We start from the raw sequence: 26,247 nt of genomic DNA, 5'->3' as shown, positions 1-26,247 counted from the left end.
TGGTGAAACGTCGTCATTCATAAGTCAATCTGACTTCAAAAACACCAGCCCACTTCTTTCCGGTTTAGATTTGAACCGTGTCTCTCGCCTATGTTTCCACTCTCACCAATAAATCCCAGCACAAAATACTGTAGTCCCCTCCTCCTCCTCCTCCTCCTCTCAACCATTGATGGCTTCCCCATGCTGCTATCCTCATGTCTGTCCTGTCGTACAGTTTCCTGACCAAACAAGCAATGGCTTTCCACCTTGTCTCAGACAATGATTTCCATAGGAGCACATACTGTAAGGCCTTTTTTGCACATTTCCATATGTTGAAGTTCACAAATAATAATAACTGCCCCCGAGTCTAAAGGTTACACCCCGCCACTCCGACATGTCTCCTTTCCGACATGTCTCCATTCCGACACTAACCCTATCTCTAACCCTTACCCTAAACTTAACCTCTATGGAAGTGTCGCCACTCCGACAATAAGAAGTCAATTTCGGAGTGGCGACATGTCGGAATGGAGAGCGACACGACACCGAGTCTAAAAGCACGAAAGTGTTGAAAGTAAATCCGCAGTGATTGTTTTTCAGTGAATGTCGAAAGTGAATAAACATGCTTTATGGCAGCAGGTACCACATAAAGCACCAAACTGTTTTAACTTTTCTATTGTTGCACGGTTTTGTGTATGCAACTATGCATGCATCATTAAGCAAATGGCTCGTTTTAGAGGATTTCTGCTTGTGTAAGGGCCTCGTTAAGTGGACGCGTAGTTAAATAAGCGGCCCATTAAACAGCAGTTTGTTCTCCACTGCTCTGATGAATGCCTCGTAGTGTGCTGTGCTCATTGGTGATGTGTGCTTAAGTTGTGCCTATGTGTTAAATGAGGCTGTAGAGCAGGGGTTCCCAAACATTTCAGCTCAAGACCAAAAAGATGAATACGGCATCTCCCCAGGACCCAGGCTTACAAAAAATACATTATGAATTAACCACTAAAAGCTCTATTTCAAAGATATAGTGAAAATATTTGCACTATCTTGTTTTCTCAACTCATGGGTTGTTTTCGGTTTTTTTTATTTATGAAATTCTTTTGTACATTCTTTTACTTTTTTGAATCTTTTGAAATAAATAAAAGACTTGCTAGGAAACTGGAGAAAACAAACTAAACAAAAATGGCTTCCGACCCATTGTTTGGAAGACAGTAGTGTAAATTAAAGGCATGCATGAGATTGCAAGCACTTTGCGTGAGTAATTCTTTCTTTGTGCGCTGCCCTATGGGTCCATTTACTCTCTGTCAGAGTCAACCACTTAAACCCTATACTTAGCTGACCCGGATTCCTAAGGGCTCTAGATACGAGGCTGAACGTTAGAATATTCCTAAGGGCTCTAGATACGAGTCTGAACGTTAGAATATTCTCTGCAGAATGTTTACCCCAGAATAGAGACTCTATGGATCAAATAACTCTCAGGGTTTTGCAAGTGTAGTGAAGGTGTGTGTTCTTACTATACCTTTGCATGTGCCTGCTTGCGTGCAGTGATGTAAAGTAACTAAGTACATTTACTCAAGTAATGTACTTAAATACAATTTTGAGGTATTTGTACTTTACTTGAGTATTTCCATTTTCCAATACTTTTACTTCTACTCCACTACATCTGGGATCCAAATATTGTACTCCACTACATTTATTTGAAAACTTTAGTTACTAGTTACTTTGCAGATATACATTATAATATTATAAAACATACATGAAGCACTTTAGCCCTATGCGACGTGTTGTGAGCTTGTAGATCTGCTATTTTCAAACATTTTGTACTTTTACTTTTGGTAATTTAAGTACATGTTGATGCCAATACTGTCATACTTTTACTCAATTACATTTTTAAATTCTGACTTACTTGTAACAGAGTGTTTCTATATTGCAATATTGATACTTTTCTTAAGGGGCACTCCACCACTTTTCAACCTATGTTCATATAATTGGTCCTCACTCAAAAATAGCTTTTTTTTTTCTCTCTCTCTCAAAGGAGGGCTGTGGGCAGGTCAGAAACCCATCGTCTTGTGACATCATCGATTGCCAATCCAGCTTATAGAAACTGCAGGCTTTCTATTCCTGAAAAGTTGCAATTTTAAAGTGGAAGCCGTTGTTCTCGCGATAATAAAAATCTAAATATTTTTTTCAAAAATATATATATATTTTTTTTTTTTGGAAAATGATGATGTCACAAGACGATGGATTCTGAACTTCCCACAGCTCTCCTAGGAGACTTGGACTGAGTAGGAAAAAATTGTGATATTTTATCATGAACATTAGTGAGGACCTATTATATGAAGACAGGTTGAAAAGTGGTGAACTACTCCTTTAGTAATAAATGTGAGTACTTTTTCCACCACGGCGTGCGTGCGTGCGTGCGTGCGTGCGTGTAAAGGAAAGAGTATGTGACAAAGCCCCAGTGTTTCCTCCTCCACACACCATTGCACTCTCACTCTTTATCTCTCTCTCGCTCTCCTTTCCTCTCAGAACCAAAGCTCTCCCTTTTCATTTTCACCTCCTCACTTCCAGTCGGTCTCATGTCCTTTATTCTTCTTACAGTCCCTCCTTCCCCTTTATCTCTCACTTCTTCTCCTCTCCTCTTTGTGGTGCAGTGGCGATACGTATGGCTGTATATACTGTATATACTGTACTTATCTCTCCCACGCACCACAGAAGAAGAGAGTGATTTACAACATAATGACGCTGGAGGGGAGACCACAGGAAGGCAGGTGCGTGGGTGTGTGTGTGTGTGTTTGTGTGTGTGTGTGTGTGTGTGTGTGTGTGTGTGTGTGTGCGTGTGTGTGTGTGTGTGTGTGTGTGTGTGTGTGTGCGTGCGTGCGCGTGCCCGTAACTGTGTGTACATACAGTGATGTTATTGTTGGCACACAATCCTTGGCACACATTCGTATCCTACAGGTACTTTATACTGTCTTGACAAAATAAAAATAAAAACGTTTGCACACATGTGTCCTCATCTGTTTGACTGTCAGTGAAAACAAAGAGGATCTAATCGACTTCATGAGACATGTTGTTGTGCTCGTCTTTGTGGGCGACGGCCCGCAATACTGGCGAGCAGTGGCAGCGGGGGGTGCTGGGTAATGAGGTTGTTGACATGGTAAAGGTCAGACCCTTAAGCCTAATTTATGCTTTGTGGTAGAAGACGGCGTCGCTCGACGAAAATCTGTTCTGCTCGGCACGCGGCTCGTGTAACCCTAAATGATCATTTACTCTGTCAGGGCTTGGATATCTGGGATAAGCCAGGTCAGACATGGATCTGACCTCAGCAAGTTTAGAGCAAGACAGAGAATGTTCAAAGCAGAACGTTTGACCCACAATTCCCCAATGATACTGGAACTTCACTTTTGGGGTGCAATAGTTGATTGAAATAATCGATCTACTTAAGACCATTTAGACCGGGAACCCCCTTTACGTGACTGTATCTTTCAAGCCAGGAACCCCCTTTGGGGTTGTTGTTGCTACATATAGCAACTTTCTTTTTCTTTTTTTTTCGCCCTTTTTTAAAAATAAATATTTTTCAGAAAACCTAGGTCAGGATTTAGAAGCCGTCTTTTTTTCATCGCCCTCAGGTCTAAATGGGTTAATAAAATAATAGTTCTTTTTTGCATATAGCAGGACTACAAGCTCACAGACTAATCAATTTAATTAATTATTAAAATAAATGATTTTGAGTTCATTTGTTTATATAAAAAAGGTGCTTTTGATCAAAGTTCTAAAAGCTTATGGCAAAAGAAGTCAGTTGTCTAGTTCAGTCGCAGCAGGTGGCTGAGAATCATGACAGATTATTGTTCGCCTCACTGGTGAACACAAAGACTGTAGCAATCCCAGTAATGGACAACAGGTTCATATAATCGGCTTGAACTTTCAGGCCTTAATATCTCTCACGCCAATAACTGGAACACCCTCTGAAACTGACACCCTCCAAACAAGGAGTGTGTGTGTGTGTGTGTGTGTGTGTGTGTGTGTGTGTGTGTGTGTGTGTGTGTGTGTGTGTGTGTGTGTGTGTGTGTGAGTGTGCGTGCGTGCGTGCGTGCGTGCGTGCGTGCGTGCGTGCGTGCGTGCGTGTGTGCGTGCATGCGTGCGCGCGTGTGTGTGCGTGTGTGTGCTTTTGAACAATATATATATTTTCTTGATATACATTTCATTTGTGGGTATAATGGTTAAGCCTCCCATGGCCAGACCATTTTTTGCTATGGCAGATTGGTGTGGTTACCAGGCTAATAATGGTTAGAATGGGTGGTGCACTAGGATGTGGCCACCTTGGACACTGTGATCTGATGGATGGATGGATGGATGGATGGATGGATGGATGGATGGATGGATGGATGGATGGATGGATGGATGGATGGATGCAGGCACGTGCACACATAGACATCAAAGGGGCCTTGAGCCCCTGCCCTTTTATCAGTCTGTAAAACATGCCCTCTCCAGACCATGAATGCAGTTTTTACTATGGTGAAAGAAATGCAAATGCCCCCTTTCCAAAGGCAGCATTCAAGAGAATTGCCTTGTGCAAACTCTCCTGAACTTGAATGCAACATCTTATGTTGAAAGAATTGCTCTCTCTGTGTAGAAGTCCATGCCATGTTACGTCACATCTCCAGTATTAATTTGATTATGCTTAGTTCAGTGTGGTATCAAGTACCGAAAATAGACAACCTCCAAGCTCACTGTTGTGAGCTTGGAGGTCTGCTATTTTCGATATTTTCACTAAAAGGCCCCTTTGGAAATCGCAGCCCCTGCCTCTCTAACATTCTCTGCACGTCCCTGGATGAATGGATTGTCTGCAGTTTGACTGTTAATCTGTTTCCCACCACTGAACTACTCTATGCGGTGGGGACACCTTTTCTCTCTCTCTCTCTCTCTCTCTCTCTCTCTCTCTCTCTCTCTCTCTCTCTGTGTTGCTTTCTCTCTTTGTTTCCACAGACTCAAACACGTGCTCTCAAGACAGAGAAGCACGCCCTCATACTCATACTCATGATGGGAACAGTCTCTCACCAACATACACATGGACAGTAATTGAATTTCTTAGCAGTGTGCTTCTGTGGTCGTGCTATATAATCCTGCCAAGTTCTTTGTGCCTGAGCGTGTAGTGTTTGTGTGTGTGTGTGTGTGTGTGTGTGTGTGTGTGTGTGTGTGTGTGTGTGTGTGTGTGTGTGTGTGTGTGTGTGTGTGTGTGTGTGTGTGTGTGTGTGTGTGTGTGTGTGTGTGTGTTCAATCTGAACAGCCCTGAGTCAGGCTGGAACATCTCGATTGTATTTCTGCTGCTGCTGCTGTCTGTTTTCACATTGCTGTTGCTAAGTTGACTTTTGCACTTCACACCACAAGTCTCAGTGTATCTGTCGTGCTACTTGGCTTGGATCGGTGTTCTGTCAGCATTCATCAGCATCAAGGGATGCTATTCAGTCCAACGCCAATGTGCCATGCACAGCAACCTGTTGGTTCCAGTTCTGGAGCTCAAATGTATATTTATATACTTATATTTTTGTCCAATCGTTATCTTTAATCAGTTACTACTGTATGTGTCCAGTTTGTGAATGAAGCCCCACTAATCACGATGCAGTGTTGAGTGGTGAAGCTGCACTATACAGGTTGGCATGCTTGTTTGCATGTCCTAATGATGATCTAGAATTTCATTAATAAATAATAAATAATTTGTATTTAATTAGTAGTGAAATTACTAGTATTGAAAATATAAGATCTACAAGCTCACAACGTGTTGCTGTTTTCACTAGTTTGGGTCCCAGAGAGCATTAAGGCCATTGAGGGGGCAGTTGACGCACCCTAGTAATTCATTTTCAATGAGAGGCGGGGTTATTTGGGACACGCGGAGACGTTGAAGGGCAGAGAGGCAAGCGGGCACAGTCCTGCACACGCCCGCAGGGGGCATAATATACTGTATATACTGTATATTATCCCTATTCTTTTTTTCCTTCAAAACCAGCAGACCTACAAGCTAACAGCATGCTGCAATGTGGTGCCTTGTGAGCTTGTAGATCTGCTGTTTTTATGAAGCAAAATAAGTAAAATAAATGAACTGTTCTAAAATCTTTGAAAACCTTTCAAAATATTCATCTATTATGACATGCCCAAAGGTTGAAAGTGGTAAAAAAAGAATCGGGACATATCGGCTGCATAATTGCCAATAACTGATGTTGTCAAGCCTCTGGAGCCTGATGTATACAGTACATACCGGTACAACAAACGCTGTTCTAGTCACGAGTCATTTCGGTGGAGGTCAGCACTCACCTGCAGGAGGATCTTATTGCCGTCGTAGTCCTCCGTCTGCCAGCGCACCTCACTGATGGGGCTGCAGGGCCGCGGCAGCAGGGGCACCAGCGCCCCCACGTCCCGCACCCTCACCTCCATCACCGCCGCCTCTGCGGGCACCGGGCTCTGCCCCCGCGGCAGCCTCTTGACGGACAGCTGGATCTCCGTGTCCGGGTTGGCGTACACCACGAAGAAGCAGAAGTCCTCCTTCTTCTGTGCCACCCGGCGCTGCAGCAGCAACCTGTACAGCCGCACCATGTCCGCGTAGTTCTCGTGGCGGCAGTACACAGTGAAGCGCACAATCTCCTTGCCGTAGTGCACCTGCCGCACGGCCCAGAGCGGCGTGCCGGGGGCCAGGGTGTAGAAGTCCTGGCTGCATGGTGCCAGCGGGAGCATGCGGCGGCCGTTGCTGACTTTCTCTGTGTGGTGGTAGCGCCATGGCGGGCTCTGCAGCGCGCGGTGCAGCGTCACGATCTGCTCCTCCTCCTCGCCCCCACAGGACTCCTGGAGGAAAAGGATGACCGCCAAGGCCGGCTGATGATATGGAAAAAAAATACAATATCACAATATTATCTCAATAATACACGATCTTATCACGATTCTTTTTCATGTTGGTTTCTAGGGTTATTTTTCGAGTTACTTAACAGTACAACCACCTACAGTACCAAGGTAACAAAAACGAAAAGAAAAAGGAGTAACAACAGACCATTTAGACCAGTGGTCCTCAAAGTGGAGTCCCGGGACTCCCTGTGTTCCTTTTGCGAGGTCTAAATTGATCCTTACAAGTATGTAACTCCGACAGTATACAAACGAAACCAAATGGACCCGTTGTATACTGTCAGAGTTAAGGGGAGACCTTGACATTTTAACATTTTAGTTTGAGAACTACTGATTTAGACCAAAATGCAGGTTTAAATGAACTCTGCAGTGAATGTTGAGGCTCCCTCATTGTATCACGAATTCACGATACAGTATATACGATATCTCTGAAAAGGCATATTGTGGAGACATTGTATCATCTCAACGATATTTATCACCATATCGCCCACCCCTACCGTCAAGCCTCCGTTTGGTTGCTGCCGCTTCAGCCGGGAACGTTGGGCGTTGGACGAGGAGGCGGCCCGCTCGGAGATGCGGAAGAGCTGCAGCTCGGGGTGCACCCATGACAGCACGGCGTCGGCGGCGCACTGCAGGGACGGGCCCTGGCCCGGGTCGGCGATGAGGTGCACGCTGACCAGGAACGGGTCCTGGAGCTCCACCATGGATGACTCACCTGGGCGATACGGAAAAATACAATATCACGTAGGGCTGGGATGCGATTAAAATTTTTAATCTAATTAATTACAGGCTCTGTGATTAATTAATCGCAATTAATCACATTTTAATCGCACATCAATATTTGACCTGAGAAGCATTTTTTTCCAAGTAAAACACATTTTGTTGTACGAGTGAATCAACGAGTGAGTTGTTTTTATATAAATTTCGCATCGACTGGGCCAAGCAAAGCGCTCTGATCGGCTACTTCTCCCTTTGCGTTTGTTGTCTCTTCTTGGTTGGTGCATCGCTATGATCGGTATGCCCGAAACTGAAGGTTCTGTGGTGCAAAAACTATGTGCGATTAAAATGCGTTAATTTTTTTAATCGCGTTAATTTTCTGTAATTAATTAATCGCAATTAATCAGTTAAAGTCCCAGCCTTAATCACGATATCATCCCAAGCTGATCTTATCACGATTCTTTTTCATGTTGGTTTTTATGGTTATTTTTCCAAGTTACTTAACAGTACAACCACCTACAGTACAAGGTACAGTAACAAAAACGAAAAGAGAAAGGAGTAACAGACCATTTAGACTAGTAGGGTCTCTCTGGGTTCCTTTTGGGAGGTCTAAATTGATCCTTACAAGTATGTAACTCTTTGACAGTATACAAATGAAACGTTTCACTTGTATACTGTACTGTCAGAGTTAAGGGGAGACCTTGACATTTTAAATTTGAGAACTACTGATTTAGACAAAAATGAATTCTGCCATGAATCTCTGTATTAACAATTCAACAGGACCTTTTTATAAGGCTCCCTCATTGTATCACGATATATACGATATCTCCGAAAAGGCATATCGTGGAGACATTGTATCGTGTCAACGATATTTAACACCAAATCGCCCACCCCTAACTCACCTCCACACCCAGCAGCAGCACCACCGCCATCGAGCCACGGAGGGGCGGGCGAGAAAGGCCATGGGAGAGGAGGAGGTCAGGAGGAGGAGGGTGGGGAAGAGAAGAGAAGAAATCATAAGAAACGAAACCCGCCAAATTTGAGAACTAAGTAAAACCAATGAATAAACATCACAGCTATACGTGGCACGGGACACGGAGGATGAGAACGCTCACAGAACAACAACAGCAAGGCTCGGTTCATGCTCGAGAAGATCTCTCATCTCGGCCCCGCTCCTTTTTCATGCCAGACATCTGCCTTTCGTCCATCTCCACTCCCTTCCCCTTGTTTACCTCTTAGCTCCGCAATTTTCTCTCCCTCCCTCCCTCCCTCTCCTTTCCCGTACCTCCTCCCTCCCGCCTAATCTCTCATTAGCATCATTCTCTGTTTCACTTCTCCACATCTAACACCATCTTTCCCTCCGCCCCTCCACCCCCCTTCCCTCAGGTCTGTGTGTGTGGAACTGTGTGTTTCGTTGCAGAATCATTAGTGCCATTAAGGAGGTCATTAGTGAAAACCCCCAGAGGAATGTTCCAGACCACAGCGGGAACGCTGCAGCAAGGTGTAGCTTCCCCCCCTGAACCTGTGACCCGGAAAAACAAGGCCCAGGCCCTTCCCTGGCTCCCCCACGGCAGGTACTGCCAAACTAACATTTCCACCAATTATATGCTCATGAACAGGGACGTGCAGAGATTGTTAGAGAGGCAGGGGCTGAAATTTTGAAAAGGGACTTTTGGTGAAAACATCGAAAATAGCAGACCTCCAAGCTCACAACGCGTCGCAGCGAGCTGGGAGGTTGGCTATTTTCAATGCTTGATTTCTACACATTTCTTGATTTCAATATAAGATGCTGCATTCAAGTTCAGGAGAGTTTGGACAAGGCAATTCTCTTGAATGCTGCCTTCAGGTATGGCACGGAAAGAGGGCATTTGCGTTTCTTTCACCATAGTGAAAATTGCATTCATGGTCTGGAGAGGGCACTTTTTACAGACGGGTAAAAGGGCAGGGGCTCAAGCCCCCTTTGATGTCTATGTGTGCATGTGCCTGCTCCTGAAATGTCCTTGGGAGAGTATTTTGTGGGTTTTTGTTTTTTTCCTTTTCTTTTTCTTTTACCTTGCACAAACAATGTGTTGTTTTCCCCCTCTGCTTCAATGTACACAGATAAACACACAAACCAACTTCCCATCGCTACGTCCTCTCATTCTTTCTTTTCAAAAGTCTTTTCCCTGCAACTCGTTATCTCTCATCTCTGGGGGCTTGTCCCATTTGGTTTTGGTGCCTGGAAGGACTGGGGCACTGCAGGGCGAGGGAAAGGACACCAGCGATGGAAAAAGTACTCACATTGTTTTACTTAAGTAAAAGTGTCAATACTGCAAAGTCGCAAAGTATTGGTATCAAAATGTACTTAAAGTGCCAAAGGTAGAAAGTAATCATTATGCAGAATGTCCCATTTCACAAGTTTTCAAATGTATGACACTAGAGGTTCGCGGCCCTTCGGGCCGCTCACATCTAGAGTCCACGCCCGCTTCTTTACTAAAAAACGTTTTTTTTTTCACAAAAAGTAAAAAAAATAAATAAAGAAAAAATAAGAAAAAAAAATGTTTTGTGAAAAAAAAAAAGTAAAAAAAAAAAAAAAAATTGGGGGGGGGGGGGAACTATTGTGGCGGAACTATTGTGCCGCAGCACGTTTCCGGTCGGACATATTACTGTACTGTACTGTACTGTACTGTACCGTACTGTACTGTACTGTACTGTACTGTACTGTACTGTACTGTACCGTACCGTACTGTACTGTAGTGTACTGTACTGTACCGTACTGTACCATACTGTACTGTACTGTACCATACTGTACTGTACTGTACTGTACTGTACTGTACTGTACCATACTGTTCTGTACTGTACCATGCTGTACTGTACTGTACTGTACTGTACTGTACTGTACTGTACTGTACCATACTGTACTGTACTGTACCATACTGTACTGTACTGTACTGTACTGTACCATACTATACCATACTGTACTGTACTGTACTGTACTGTACCGTAGTGTACTGTACTGTACTGTACCATACTGTACTGTACTGTACTGTACTGTACTGTACTGTACTGTAGTTTATGGTACTACTGTACTGTGCCGTACTGTACTGTAGTGTAAAAGTACTATATAAAATCCAGATATTAAAGTTTGTATTATTATTATTATTACCCTTATTATTATTATTGTATTATAATATCTATCTATCTATCTATCTATCTATCTATTGATAGATGTGTGTATCTAATCTATCTTTCTGTGGCTCTCAGTATAGATAGATGTGCTATATTAATTCCATATATTATTATTGTTAATAATATGTGTTTTAATTATTATGATTGTTTTTCTTATAATTGATTCTCTATAGTACTATCTATATATCTATCTATCTATCTATCTATCTGCAGATAGATAGATACATCTACGATCGATGTATCCATCTATCTGATGCCTCTCTATGGGGGGAACTATTGTGGCGCAGCACGTTTCCGGTCGGACATATTTTACCGGCGGACGCACTCCCTGTTAGAAACTGCACATAAATAAAATGCCTAACGTTATGTGGCTGTAATGGGATGTACATACATGAAGATTATGGTAATGTGATCGGGACTCGTGCCTAAGTGATGGACTGTACTGGAATGTGGACAGTAGTGCTATTGACTCTGCAAACGTGAGTACATCATTTGTTTAGCTAACTGTTAGCCTTGTGTTGACTTTACGTGAGCAGCACGTTACGTCAGCAGCACGTATGGCGCTGGTGTGACGTGGGACGTCGGCACGTGTGCCACGTGATCAGTCCTAGCCAATTGGAGTGCTGCATTTGGTCGTGTCGCTGAGCTCCGCTCTGTCTCTCTACTCTCTCTACTCTCCACCCCCCCATCCTCCCCCCATCTCTGTTGCTTGCAGCTTGCAGGCAGTTACTTAGTTGGAGTGCGTTGTGTTTACGCCCATTTGTGACGCAAATCGCGTCGCCGGTCAACGTTGGATCATTCCGTCAGGAGTGGCTGCTCTGCGTGAGGCAAATTTTGTTAAATTGAAATAAATGCGGTTCAAAGAGTGGCATGTTTAAAATGTGGACATTTTAAAATTTTCACGTTTGTTCGACGTGGTGGCTATGTTTGTGAGAGGTGTTTGTGGGAATATGTAGCTAAACATTCTGGTTTAGGATTGCCTCCAAGTGCTCCAATATAGATGCTTGATGTATAAAAAATACTTTGAAAATAGCAGATCTACAAGCTCTAAATGGCCAAAATGTCTAGGGCTGAAGTGGTTAATGTATGTTCTGTAATAATACAATACAATAATAGAAATCTACAAAGTAACTAGTAACTCAAGTTTTCAAATAATTGTTGTGGAGTAAAAGTACAATATTTGTCTCTGAGATGTAGTGGGGTATTTTGACAGAAATACCTCAAATACCTCAAAATTGTACTTTAAGTACAGTACTTGAGTAAATGTTCTTAGTTACTATCCACCACTGAAGGCCACACAGTGTGTTCTTGTCAATGGTCACATGGAGGATGCTTGGGCACTGCCAGGCTACTCCACGGCCCCAGGTGGGAGTAATGGCTACAGGATCTGTCTCATGAGACCCTTTGGCCTTTGCTAATGGACACTTTCTACTTGACCAAAAACGTGACGTGGTATTGTGACCTTAAGATCACGTTACGCAAGACCAACCTCTTCAGGTAACTGTTCTGTTGACAGGCATTCAGGCACTTGCTGGTAATTATCGAACTAGGGCTGGGCAATATATCAATATCAATAGCCTATCGTGATATGAGACTAGATATTGATTGGAGTTTGGGATATCGTAATATCCTGATATATCAGAAGTATTATCTTTTCATGGTTCTAATCATTTAAGCCCTATCTTTTTACACTTTTTCTCTTCTCAAAATTGTGCAAAAATAGAGAAAATAGCCAATATGTAAATGATTAGCCTCTTAATTGTTATGAAGAGGTTGCATGATTACAGACTAACCGAAACCCATGCATGCATTCACTCACTCACTCACGCACGCACACATACACACACACCCTTGCACGCGCGCACACACACACACACACACACACACACACACACACACACACACACACACACACACACACACACACACACACACACACACACACACACACACACACACACACACACACACACACACACTTTCCCACTATCCTAAACTCTCATGAACGAGAACCTAAAATGTATGAGAATGCAGGATGAACAGGGTAGAATAGAGAATAGATCTGAATTTGGCTCAGAAGATGAGAATAGAGATATCCACCATTCCAGAAATTGCTATCATTGTGTTTGGTGTGTTGTTTAGCATGCTAAAACCAAACAGACGCTTTTGTGGAATAAACAAGTACTTTAAAGCTACTTCTGTAAGGATTAAAAGACCCAAATTGTTTACTTTAACCGACTTTGCTGGGAAATAGAAGACCATGTTACGTTACAACCGCCTAAAGTTACAACATGAATTCAAGGCCGTACTACCCAGTCCCACATACTGGGCAAATATATATGGAGACCCCTTGTACCCATGTATGGAGATCCATGTACTGTATATGGAGATATGCTGTGAGACCCCAAACATGCTTACTCAGTTATTCATTATGTGAAAGTCCTATGACGTCTATGACATCTGACATCATACATCCCTTTTATGCCCATATATGGAGATCCTGTCTGTAGAACCAGGCAGCCACACATATACTGTATGGACTGTCTTGGCCATCTGTCCTGGCCATATATGGATTCTGTTAGTCAGGTATGTGGTCGATGTGGCCTCCATATATGGGCATTCCCAAATGAAGTCCTCTTAGATATGGACTTAATATTGATGACATCAGTGATCTCCATATATGGGCATAAAAGGGATTCTGTTGGTGTGGTTCCCTGATGTTATAGGGGAACACAAAACGTAAAAATAAGGAAATACCAGTAGAAAGTTACCCATATGGCATATAAATACCAGTAGAAAGTTACCCATATGGCATATAAATGCACATTTTGTAACCTATCTATCTTGGTCAGAACCGAAGGATGTCTTTAGTGTGTTAACCATGAACACATGCATGCAGCTATTAGCACAGGTGATGTAAGGTAAGATAAAACACATTTGCCTGCACATACAGTATATATGAAACATATGACAGCTATTAGCAGCGCACACTCAACTAAGGCCTCAGAGCAAGTGCATGTGTGTTTTGTGTGTTTTGTATGTTTTGTGTGTGTGTGTGCGCGCGTGCGTGCGTGCGTGCGTGCGTGCGTGCGTGCGTGCGTGTGTGTGTGTGTGTGCGCACGCTTGCATATAGCAGTTTAAGGTTTAGCTAACTTGGCCATAGATGTAAGTCAAAACAACTGGGGCAGGAAATCCAAGTACAGGGGCCCTTTTCGTCTGGTTAAAAAGGAGGGGGGGGGGGGGGAAAGAGATTTGAGTTCCATTGCAAATACGTCACTTTGACTGGTGCCCAGTAAATTACAATCTAATGGTTTGGACTTTGAAATGAAGTTCTGTGAAAACAATTTCACATTTTGTACTTCTATATTTCAAAGATTTCAACGAGAACTAATGTGCTTTGGTTCTGGTTACACAGGAATGTGATTCCCCGTGTTACCTCTATTAGCTTTCTGTTCAGTGGAGCGGTAGACTACGGTACCCTGACTGCACAGGAAATGCTTTTCATATTATAAAACATTTGACTCCTGTCTGTAATCTGTTCATCACGTGCACTGAACACCGTAAACCAGGGGTCTTCAAGGTTTTCAGGCCAAGGACCCCTTAGCTGAGAGAGAGATGAATCACAACCTTTTCGTTTGACAGCACAATCATCATTGTATTTTGGATTCATGTCAATTTGTGTTTTCAGATATTTAACCACTTGAGCCGTCATTACATAATAAACTTGACCGTTCACTCTGTACTTAGTCTGCTCTTTTTCCCCTCTACGCCAAACCTCTTAGCCGAAAATAGCCGATCTACAAGCTCATAACGCCTGTGAGGCGTTGTGAGCTTGTAGATCTGCTATTTTTGGCTAAAGTTCTCATAATATGGACCCTAGGGTACAATTAAGTGCTTAATATAAAAAAGTCAAAAAGATTTGGAGGACCCCCTGTAGTAACTCTGAGGACCCCCTAGGGGTCCCGGACCCCCTGCTGAAGACCCCTGCTGTAAATGATTCTCTTGAGGACTATGACCACCTAAAACACAAAGCTTTTATTCATGAGACTTTCACAACCACAATAAAACAATAAAAAAAAAGAACATACATCTAAGAACACCTTGTGGTAGACGTGGACATTTTAAAAAGAAAGACGTATTAACGCTCAGGATTTTGCAGTGTACACGGACAAAGCCCTGAGAGGTGATGATCCGATGGTGACCCTTGCTTGACTCTCTGTCTCTCATTTAAACACATACACAGTGTGAATGGCCCATGCCAAGGCTAAGAGACAACACTGTTTCAATTAAGCCATTAAGAAACAGCCGACAGCAGCACATTTAGCTGGGGATCACGGGCCTGTGGTCCAAACCTCATTTGGAGAATGCACATTTGGTAACACTTAATCCAAAGTGCTTTACGGCATAGCCTGCATCTCATATGTCACTTTAAATCGAAGGAGAATGCAGTGTGTGTGTGTGTGTGTGTGTGTGTGTGTGTGTGTGTGTGTGTGTGTGTGTGTGTGTGTGTGTGTGTGCGTGTGCGTGTGTGTGTGCGTGCGTGCGTGTGCGTGCGTGCGTGCGTGTATTATGGGTGGTCTTGGGTGCTTCAGGTGCTGTTCCACTTGACTGTGTTGGAAAGGACCTTGACTGACGTCATCACAAACTCTTTGGGTGTGTAAAATGATACGCGGCAGTAGTCGCTTTAAATGCGTCATCTAAAGAGTGCACTTCTAGAATTTGCTATCACAAAAGCACATTTCAGAGCAAATACAAAACCTGGCCAGTATGTTTGATGTTCGATGCTGGTGAGAACCCCTTTGAGCCAATAAATGAAATGCCTTTCTCTTGTACACACAGATGGAAATGGGACTGTGTGTGAGAGAGACAGCACAGAATGCAAGCGTGGGATCTTGAGACAGCACTCATGTGCTCATGTTGTGCGCATGATATATAATCATGTATGTTTTTAATTTCTACATAATATTTAGTGTTAAAGCTGCAATCTGCAACTCATCTCCTATATGAAGTTGTCTGTGGCGATGGTTAGTTAGTGTGGGTTTTGTATGTGATGTGTGTGTGTGTGTGTGTGTGTGTGTGTGTGTGTGTGTGTGTGTGTGTGTGTGTGTGTGTGTGTGTGTGTGTGTGTGTGTGTGTGTGTGTGTGTGTGTGTGTGTGTGTGTGAGAGAGAGAGAGACAGAGACAGACAGACAGACACACACACACACACACACACACACACACACACACACACACACACACACACACACACACACACACACACACACACACACACACACACACACACACAGAGGAAGAGAGGGATGGAGGGAGCGAGGTTGTGTGTGATGTCAGACCAGAACTCGATCAGCGAAAGAATGATTTAAGTGGTTTAGGTTACAGAGAAGACTTTTTACCAAAGAGACAGAAAAAGAGAACGAGGGGGAGAGGGATAGACACAGGCAGAGGAAGGGGAGGAGAGTGAGGGAGCAAGAGATGAGGAGAGACACTGAGTGAGAGGGAGAGAGAGTTCCATCAGCAAGTGGGGGGGGGGGGGAGGAACCTGGGAGAGAGAGGGGTGTAAAGAGGAGAGAGAGAGAGAGACTATTTCACCCATGCAATAACCCAGCCATTGCTGGGTACCGAAACCTGAATATGTACCGTATTTTCCGGACTATAAGGCGCACCGGACTATAAGGCGCACTGTCAATGAATGGTCTATTTTCGAACTGTTTTCATATATAAGGCGCACCTGACTATAAGGCGCACATAATAGACGCTACCGTTGCGTTATGCATCCGCTGGGAACAAATATGTGTACATCCGGTCGCATTTCCATATCCGGCTTGATCGGGTTTCTGTATCCAGTCGGGGGCGGGACCACCGACCGGATATACACGTTAGCTTCCATGTAAACAGTAGTAGAGGCAGCTCAGCGATGGAAGCGTATTTTTTCGATGGGATTTTTTTATTTGAAAGCTGTGATCGGGTGTACACACGCCTGGTACATGATCCGTGCACAGATGGTGCGCGATGTGCACGCACGGCATGTCCCCACGTTAAAAGGTAAGGACGACGCGGCAGTTAACCCCTTCAGTCGATGTTTAAAAGACGGTAAATGAGTTAAGCTGGTGAATGTTAACCACTATGCCTACACCTAACCCAAACCCTAACCCTATAACCTCAGGAAAACTATGCCTAAACCTAACCCTAACCCTAACCCTAACCTTTAGTCGAAATAATTACACGTAGAAATAGCGAGAATTGCCCACAGCTTTTTAGGTGCCACTCTGACTCACATCACACACACACACAGTTCTATGTGAACGCAAGTCTAGAGGCCTGTCCTTTCCTGGTAAATATTTACTGCGCAGCCCAAGTGACTTGTACAATTAGTTTAGTAGCCTGGATGGATGCACATATGTTACTGGTTCTGCTGCTACCCTGCCATTTGTTTCCAGAGAGGCGGGCCTTCGTCCAACGTTACTGGCTGAACGAGCAGCAGTCTGGAAGAGGCAAGTGTTTTGGGTTGTGGAGAGAAGACTCATCATTTTACCACTGACAAACACGTGTTCACACCCAGATGAATGCGATTAAGGCACTGGCAACAACACAAGACACACGCAAGTAGACACACCACATGCACGCATGCAGTGGTGGAAAGAAAAGCATATTATTTACTCAAGTACTGTGCTTTAGTTTATTATATTTCCAATTTTCTATACTTTTACTTCTACTCTGCTACATCTCAGAGACAAATATTGCACTTTTACTCCATCACAATTATTTTTAAACCTTAGTTACTAACTACTTTGAAGATTTTGATAAGTATTACAAAACTTACATTAACCACATTCAAAAGTATACTTATAGGCTATATGGAAATAGGAGATCTATAAGCTCTCAGTTACGAGTAAAAGTCCAGTATTCAAAATTCACTTGCGTAAAAGTACAAAAGTATTGGCATCAAAATATTCTTAAAAGCACCAAAAGTATTCATTATGCAGAGGGTCCCATTTCAAGTTTGCAAAATGTCGAGTAATCTTTTGAAATAGCGGATCCACTATTATAGCGCTGTGATCTTGTAGATCAGCTACTTTTGGCAAAGAGATTTGGTAGAGTGGAACAAGCGCTCCAAGTATGCTGAGCCAATTCAGGTCCATTTTACTGTCTGGAGGGTTTAAGTGGTTGAGTAAAAAATGTGAGTACTTTTTCCACCACTCCAGGCATGCACTCAGTCACACACACACACACACACACACACACACACACACACACACACACACACACACACACACACACACACACACACACAAGCATGAATAATAATAATATCGTTGCTGTCGGGTGGAAACCTTGTATCTCCAAAAGCGTTCGTTTTGCATTTATAACATTTAAAAAATGATTTAAACTAGTGAAAATAGACGATCTACAAGCGCAAGCGCACATTGTGCTTGTAGATCTGTTATTTTCGCTAGTTTTGTGCGACAGTCTTGTATTAGCAGGGCTTTACAAAAAAAAACATAGAAAATATATATATATATATATATATATATATATATATATACACACATACTGTACATATGGTGTATACGCATGATTGTAAGTAATTGTAATGAATTGAGGCAGTTATAGTAACAGCTGTGTTATTAGGTGGATATTCATAACTTCAATTTTCCTTACAAGAAATGTTTCTTTTTTTCTGTTCGTTTGTTCTATTTTGTCTCATGTCAAGACTATGCCTTTTAGTCTTTTGTATTATAGTTGAGTTGACTAGTCAGTATGAATTTACAGGCCTCTACATTGACAACGCTATATGATAAACATGACTTATTTCTTTTAAATGTCTTTTTTTATGAGTATTTTCATTATGAATCACACACGTCCTCCTCAAGTCAGTATTTATGTGGATTACACTGTCTGGTATGTTTTTGAATACTTGAAGTGTGCATGTGTGTATAGCCGTGTAGGAAATCACTCCCTACTCACTGTATAGTGCACTATACTGTACTGTATACTGATTGCACCATTTTTAAGTGGTGTTTAAAATGTATGTGGGAATTATAAGTGGACTCATCTTAGAGTCAAAGTATGGTAAAACCGATGTTAACTATCGCAAACCCTACAGTATAGTATATACCGGTATGCACCATCATGCGCTGCGCTTTAAAGAGGTGGTGCCATAGTTTTGTTATTTTTCTGGTTTTCATGTGTCTATGAGGTTGACAGTACTTCATCAGACCCCCTGGTGTGGTTGTTATGAGCAACGATGTATTCCCTTTGTATTTTGGATTTCTTCCTGGAGGCTGACAGATACCTTGTGGGTCAAAAGTGCAGATCCAAAAACAGTGATTAAATGACATCATATAATCATCCCCTCCCATTTTACCATTCACCCAACACTGTGGGTGTGGCTAACTTCAGCTGGGTCACCACCCACCTGAACAACCAACTGGTGGGTGTGGCCACATAAAAAACAAATTTTAACTCATTCTGTACACTCTTTTGGAAAAAATCCTCCTCCTAGTATAATCATAATACCTGATCATCATATTTTAGGGGGAAATAAATCATGGCACTGTATCTTTAAGAAAGGAATAAGAGAACAAAGTGTATCTGATGGCATGCGACAGGCAGCAATCATTAATGGAGGGCCGAGTAGTGTCCAAATGTAGTTCACTAGTCCTCTACATGAGGGGTTCCCAAACTTTTTTGTCTCAGGGCACCCCATAAATATTTTTTTAATCCGAGGCACCCCTACATTATAATTTTAACTCCCAGCAACTTATATTTATAGCATATCAGCGTTGTCGGGTGGAAACCTTGTATGTCCAAAACGGTTTGTTTTGTATTTATCATCTATAAAGCGTCCTAAACTAGTAAAAACAGCCGATCTACAAACACACAACGCCTCGCATCGTGAGGCGTTGTGTGCTTGTAGATCGGCTGTTTTCACTAGTTTTATGCGACGGTCTTGTATGATGAAGCAGGGCAAAAGACGATTGCTGTCACGGCACCCCAGGGTGCCCTGTCACCCACTTTGAAAACCCCTGCTCTACATAGGACTCCCTATATAGGGAGAAGTAGTGGATGAATGAGTGATTTCGGACACAGCCCATGTCCAGCACATGGCAGTCTTTGTTTTCATAGACTGACCTCTATCCTGTTTAAAGCATGCACCCTTTGACCCACAAGCATTCATTACGCTGCTGGCTGATGGGAGTCCCGTTGGCTGTTGTGCACACGTGCACGCACATACAAACACACACGTGCTCATTTGACCACATTTATTTATGTTCATATACAAAACCGTGAAAACAAACACGAACAATTGCTGACGCAAAATTCCTAGATACTGTGATTTATGTGTGTCTAGAGTAAGCAGCATGTGAACAACACAAGTTTGTTTGCATCAACTGCATTAACGCTGTCAACTGCATTAACGCACGTTTACTGTAGATGTTGAAAAAGCAAGCAGCATTCATGTCTTGGCCTACTTTGTGAACAGAAGGTTTGTGGTTCAAAACCAAGGATGAGGTTTTTACGTGACTCTAATCTAGGTTATGTATTTTGTTTTGACAAATATCTCCCATTGCTTTGTGGTTCAGGAGATATGCGAGAGCTTAATAAACAGGTTCTTTGTGCAAAACCAGAGGATGAGGTTTTTCCAAGTTTATGCCTGGCTCTAATCTGTCATTGAAGATTATGCAAGACAATACTATGCAAGACAATACTATGCAAGACAATACATAAAGTATAAACACAGTGGTGGTGCAGTGGTGAGATGCATGTCTCTTATTGCAGAGGTTGGTGTTTTAAACCTTGACCTCAGACGCTTTGCAGAGGTTTGTACCTGGCTGTCATGTTTCACTAAAGAGCGTGCAAGACAATGGACTCCAACACTCCCTTTTAAGGAGAGATTGAACAACTCAGTGTGAGGCTTGGAGCTTGATTCTTAGTCAAATATTATAGTAGAGGAGGACACACTGAAAGGCTCTTTCACACTGTGAAGGAAGTGTGTGGTGCATGTGTTAAGACGATCGCTAGATTTGCCTTTGAAGGCTAATATCCAGAACATGAATAGAATCCCTATTGAAAATGTCTAGAGTATGAAGGTACGGTACCATAGGGCATAGGGTAGTTGTGAGGTCCCTCTGCAGGACCAGAATGGCCGGTTCAAGCCCCATGTCAACCCAAATTACTGGATCACAAGCCCATGCAATAGGTACAGCAGCACTACAGGGAGAGGCTGTGTCTGTACCTGATGCTTCCAGAAAGTTAATGTTGGTGGGTTATGTTATGGTAAGAAGTAAGAACATCCCCCAACTCCACTTTTACAGATACATAATGATGCCACTAATATTTTAAGAACACAGTTGCTACTCTATAAACAAGAATAGAATAGTTGACTACTACTACTACTGGCAACCGGAGAGTCCCCAGTTCGATCCCGGGCTCCCCCAGAGAGAGAGTTGAAGTGTCCTTGAGCAAGACACCGAACTTGCTCCCGATGAGCAGTTTGGCGCCTTGCATGGTTTGCTCCACCATGTGTGAATTGGCGAATGTAATGCACAATCTATGTAAAGCGCCTTGGATAAAGGTAAATGTAGGCTACCAATTACCATTTAGTAAATAAGTTCAGTATTGCAGATTTAATAACACATTTTAACATCTACTCTATTCACCCCAAGGCCTGCAATATATTACAACGACACATTTCATCGTGTGTGTGTGGGGTGGGGGGGTTATTACAATAAGGCGGCCGACTCCAGTGGGCTTATGACTGATCTGCCGTAAGGTCAAAGGGCAGGAGTTAGAACCACCTGTATAAACATCACTCTGCTCTCCATCGAAACCTAAATATACCAGACGGGAGACGGGGAGATGAGTGTGATATGCACTGTTGCACACAGACACGCCTGAGTACATAATACAGTATAGAGACACACGCACACACGCACATAAACAAACATTATGCCTTGATGGATGCAAGCCTGGACACAGGCACGCGTTCCGTATTCGTCCCTTTGCTCTGGACAAAATGCGTTCATGCCAGCAACTAGGATTCATATCGTCACTGTCGGGCAGAAACCTTGTATCTCCAAATTTCAAATTTGTACTTTTTTTTTCGCAAAGCAAAGCCCTGCTTCATCATACAAGGCCGTCGCACAAAGGTAGTGAAAACAGCAGATCTACAAGCACACAACGCCTCGCGGTGCGAGGTGTTGTGTGCTTGTAGGTCGGCAGTTTTCACAAGTTTAAAATTTTTTTTTATGATAAATACAAAACAAACGGTTTTGGACAGGTTTCCACCTGACAACGACGATATCCTCCATCTCTTCGTCTTAGCCGCATGCACAGTAAAACCCCACAGAGTTAATTTATCCATTTGTACACTCCCGGAGTTAAATTAATTAGCGTGGTTGCCTCTAGTTATGCTGGCTTGTGTACACAGATATTCGCTCTCTGCCTACTCTCTCAAGTCACATCAAGCGGGCAGGAGGGGTTCAGCAGGACTGCCTCCACCTGTCACACGATAAGAAATCATTTTCTTCCTCATTGACTCTCCATCTGTCGGTGGGAAAAAGGCCTTAAGGGTTACTATTGTGAAAGTCAGCCTTTCGTGCACTGCATGACTGGAAGAGCGAAAGTGTGTTCATGTGCACGGCACATGAACTGTACATGTGCTTGTGTGTAGCAGAAATAATATTCCACTTGCCATGTCTTGTATTACCCTCAACCAGGGGACCACCCTCCTTGTGCCCCTGTAGACTTGGGGAGTAAACCCTGTTTCCTTCTTCCCAGTCTATTATGGACGTCCCATGGTGGTTTATAGTGTTTCCTGACGGAGCTGCGAAAGGTTTTGACTGCATTTAATTTGTGATTGGCGGGTGAATAAACGGCTGCTGGCAGCAGCATTAAGACATGGACAATTTCTTTAGAAATACAACCCAGATGAGTTCACAGCACGACATAATGCATGTGCATGTGCGTGTGGCCTATATAGTTCTTTATTATTACAACGCTTGATTTTTGTCTCACGTTCAAGTCTATATCCTTGTCTTGTCTTTTGACTGTGTGTGTGCGTGTGTGTGTGTGTGTGTGTGTGTGTGTGTGTGTGTGTGTGTGTGTGTGTGTGTGTGTGTGTGTGTGTGTGTGTGTGTGTGTGTGCGTGTGTGCGTGCGTGCGTGCGTGCTTGCGTGCGTGTGTGTTTCCACCCTGTCCTTGTGCATTGAGCGACAAAGATTGGGACAATGACGGTCAGAGGCTCATCTGATACAGAAGAGACACAGGAAACAGGACAGGAAAGACCACGCCACACGCACACTGGTGTCAGTGACGCGTGTGTGTGTGTGTGTGTGTGTGTGTGTGTGTGTGTGTGTGTGTGTGTGTGTGTGTGTGTGTGTGTGTGACCCAGCTTCCTGCAGGCCAGATTAATGGACTAATATTGGGACATAATCCTCCCATTGTGAAAGTGTCCGGACCTAGCAGCAACACTGGGGTGAAGAAGTCAGAACCTATGTAAACAAACATGCGCTCGTGCACACACACACACACACACACACACACACACACACACACACACACACACACACACACACACACACACACACACCACACACACACACACACACACACTCACACACACACACACACACACACACACACACACACACACACACACACACACACACCACAACTACTGCATGCCACCCATGAATCTTCAGGATTACTATTAGCCTACACAGTTAAAAACACGAGTGCTACTTGAATTCTGGCCCTTTATGGGTGGACTTTGACGGGACGTCCACACCAAGGACGCTGGTCTAACTCAAGTGGAGAATGGAGTCCACAGCCAGGGGCGTCACAAGGGGTAGGAAAGTGGGACTGAGTTACTAGGGCCCAAGGTGGAGGGGCCCTAGTAACTTTAGCTATTGAAAAATAGCAGATATACAAGCTCACAGCGCGGCACCGAGTGCCGCGCTGCGAGCTTGTAGATCTGCTATTTTTGAAAAGTCGTGAAAATGTGCGCAAATCTTTGAATATAATGAATTTTTAAGTGAACATTTGTAACTCAAAGTTTGCTTCTGGGCGTTCCCTGGAACTAAATATTTTGAGATGGGCGTGAAAAAGTTTGTGAAAAAGTTTGAGCATCACTGACATGGAAACATAGGTTTCTTGGCACACATTTTCAAGATTTTTCAAAAATAGCAGATCTACAAGCTCGCAGCGCGGCACTCGGTGCCGCGCTGTGAGCTTGTATATCTGCTATTTTTCAATAGTTAACATTCATGGGGGGCCCGCAGTGAATCCTTGTACCCAGGGCCCAGAATTTGGTGTGACGCCCCTGTCCAACTGTACAACTGTAACGGCGACAGCAGCGAATAACATCACTGGGATCACTTTCAGAGCAATACACCGAATAATGGAAACACTGACGACAGCCAATCAAAATCCTTCCGCATTTACGGGCCGTCACGCTCAACACATCAACATGTTTACAGAACATAACCGTTAATCAGTGTGGATGCCCAAATAATTATCGTTATAGTTATCAATATCTATCTATAAATGCGACAAATCTCTGTCTGTTTGTTTGTTTGTTTGTAATCCGCGTATCTCGAGAACCGTTCGTCCCACCGGCTTCAGATTCGGCACGCGCGTTCCCCGCCGCCGCGCGGAGTGCAGTGCCGGGCCTCGACCCGACCCGACTCGCGGTTTTCCGAAACCGGCGCGAAACGTTCGGAATCTCCTTATGCGGAGCTGATGTCATTGTGATATCACTTCATAAAAGGCTCTGACATCACGTACGCCACATGAGTCAACACAAAATCTCTGTGAATGTGTATGTATGTATGTAATCCGCGTATCTCGAGAACCCTTCTTCCCACCGGCACGCGCGTTCTCCAGATATGGGCATAAAGTCTGACATCAGAGTTTTCTGCAACCGGTACTGTGTGTGCAGAGATCTTCATATATGGGCATAAGTGGACAAAGACAAACAGATGGTCAAAACGTGTCCTATGACAACAGGTATATTGGGGTTTGCATTAAAGGGTGGGGCATTCATGGGGTTTGCATTAAAGGGTGGGGCATTCATTCCCTATTTCAAATTCGGCACGTGCGTTCCCCACCGCAGCAGGTAGTGCAGTGCTCGGCCTCGACCCGACCCGATACACGATTTTCTGGAACCAGCACGAAAGGTTCGGATTCTGATGTCTGACATCAGGATTTTCCGGAACTGGCACTGTGTCTGCATAGATCTCCATATATGGGCATAAAATGGATGCAGACAGACAAATACAGATATCTCCATATATGGGCATAAATGGACACAGGCAAACAGATGGTCAAAGATCTCCATATATGGGCATAAAGTGGACGCAGACAGACAGATACAGATATCTCCATATATGGGCATAAATGGACACAGGCAAACAGATGGTCAAAACGGGTCCTATGACAACAGGTATAATGGGGTTTGCATTAAGTTTGTCTCCTCCTCCATCTGTTTGTCTGTGTCCCTTTATTCCCATTATGGAGATCTCTGTATCTGTCTGTGCCTCCGACTGTGTTGCAGACACAGTGCCGGTTCCCCCTTTAATGCAAACCCCATTATACCTGTTGTCATAGGACCCGTTTTGACCATCTGTTTGAAAAAGCGACAGAAATCTCATATATGGGCATAAAATGGACGCAGATAAACAGATATCTCCATATATGGCATATATGGGCATACAATGGATGCAGAATCACAAAGAGCTCCATATACGGGCATAAAAGGGACACAGACAGACAGATACAGAGATCTCCATATATGGGCATAAAATGGACGCAGATAGACAGATATCTCCATATATGGGCATATATGGGCATAAAATGGACCCAGAACTATAACTGCAGTGATCTCCATATATGGACATAAAATGGACACCGACAGACAGACAGATACAGATATCTCCATATATGGGCATAAATGGACACAGGCAGACAAATGGTCAAAACGGGTCCTATGAAAACAGGTATAATGGGGTTTGCATTAAAGGGCGGGGCATTCATTCCCTATTTACATTGTTCCGAGTTGGCCAGGTCGCCGACTAGACGCTGGGCCGCCCGAAGGGCGGCCCAGCTTCTAGTAGTTATAATAAGCTGAGATTTAGCACATAATGAACACCAAACCTCTCATTTCTACATCCTTCAGTGAAGACTCTGTTTTTTCATTTTTATGTCAGACTACAATACACACAAAGTAGGGATGGGACGATATAAAAATGTCATATCACGATTATTGTGACAAAAGAAATCGCGATTTATGATATTATCGCGATAATCAAAATCCATTATCTGGGGTGGAACATTTGCCAAAAAATAGCCGATCTACAACGAGCTCACAACGTGTCGCGTTGCGACACGTTGTGAGCTTGTAGATCTGCTATAAGACATTTGATAGAGAATGACCAATTATAGTGGGTTTAAGTGGTACCGGATATGCAGCTTGCCAAATAAAAGGTGAATTGATCC

At 43.4% G+C, this 26,247-nt stretch overlaps 1 protein-coding gene across 1 annotated transcript in view; it reads right to left on the bottom strand.

Moving 5' to 3' along the window:
* The window catches only part of fam124a (family with sequence similarity 124 member A), a 34,902-nt gene that overhangs the window by 3,384 nt on the left and 5,271 nt on the right, over positions 1-26,247 (bottom strand). Inside the window, exons 3-4 of the mRNA XM_080753787.1 lie at positions 7,359-7,576; positions 6,283-6,837 (exon numbers count right to left, since the gene is read on the bottom strand). Of these exons, the coding sequence (XP_080609913.1) occupies positions 6,283-6,837; positions 7,359-7,576 (773 nt within the window). The remainder of the gene's footprint in view (positions 1-6,282; positions 6,838-7,358; positions 7,577-26,247) is intronic.

The sequence above is a fragment of the Nannobrachium achirus genome, assembly GCF_963921795.1.
Source record: "Nannobrachium achirus genome assembly, chromosome: 22".
NCBI lineage: Eukaryota > Metazoa > Chordata > Actinopteri > Myctophiformes > Myctophidae > Nannobrachium > Nannobrachium achirus.
This window is presented reverse-complemented; position numbering and strand designations above follow the sequence as displayed.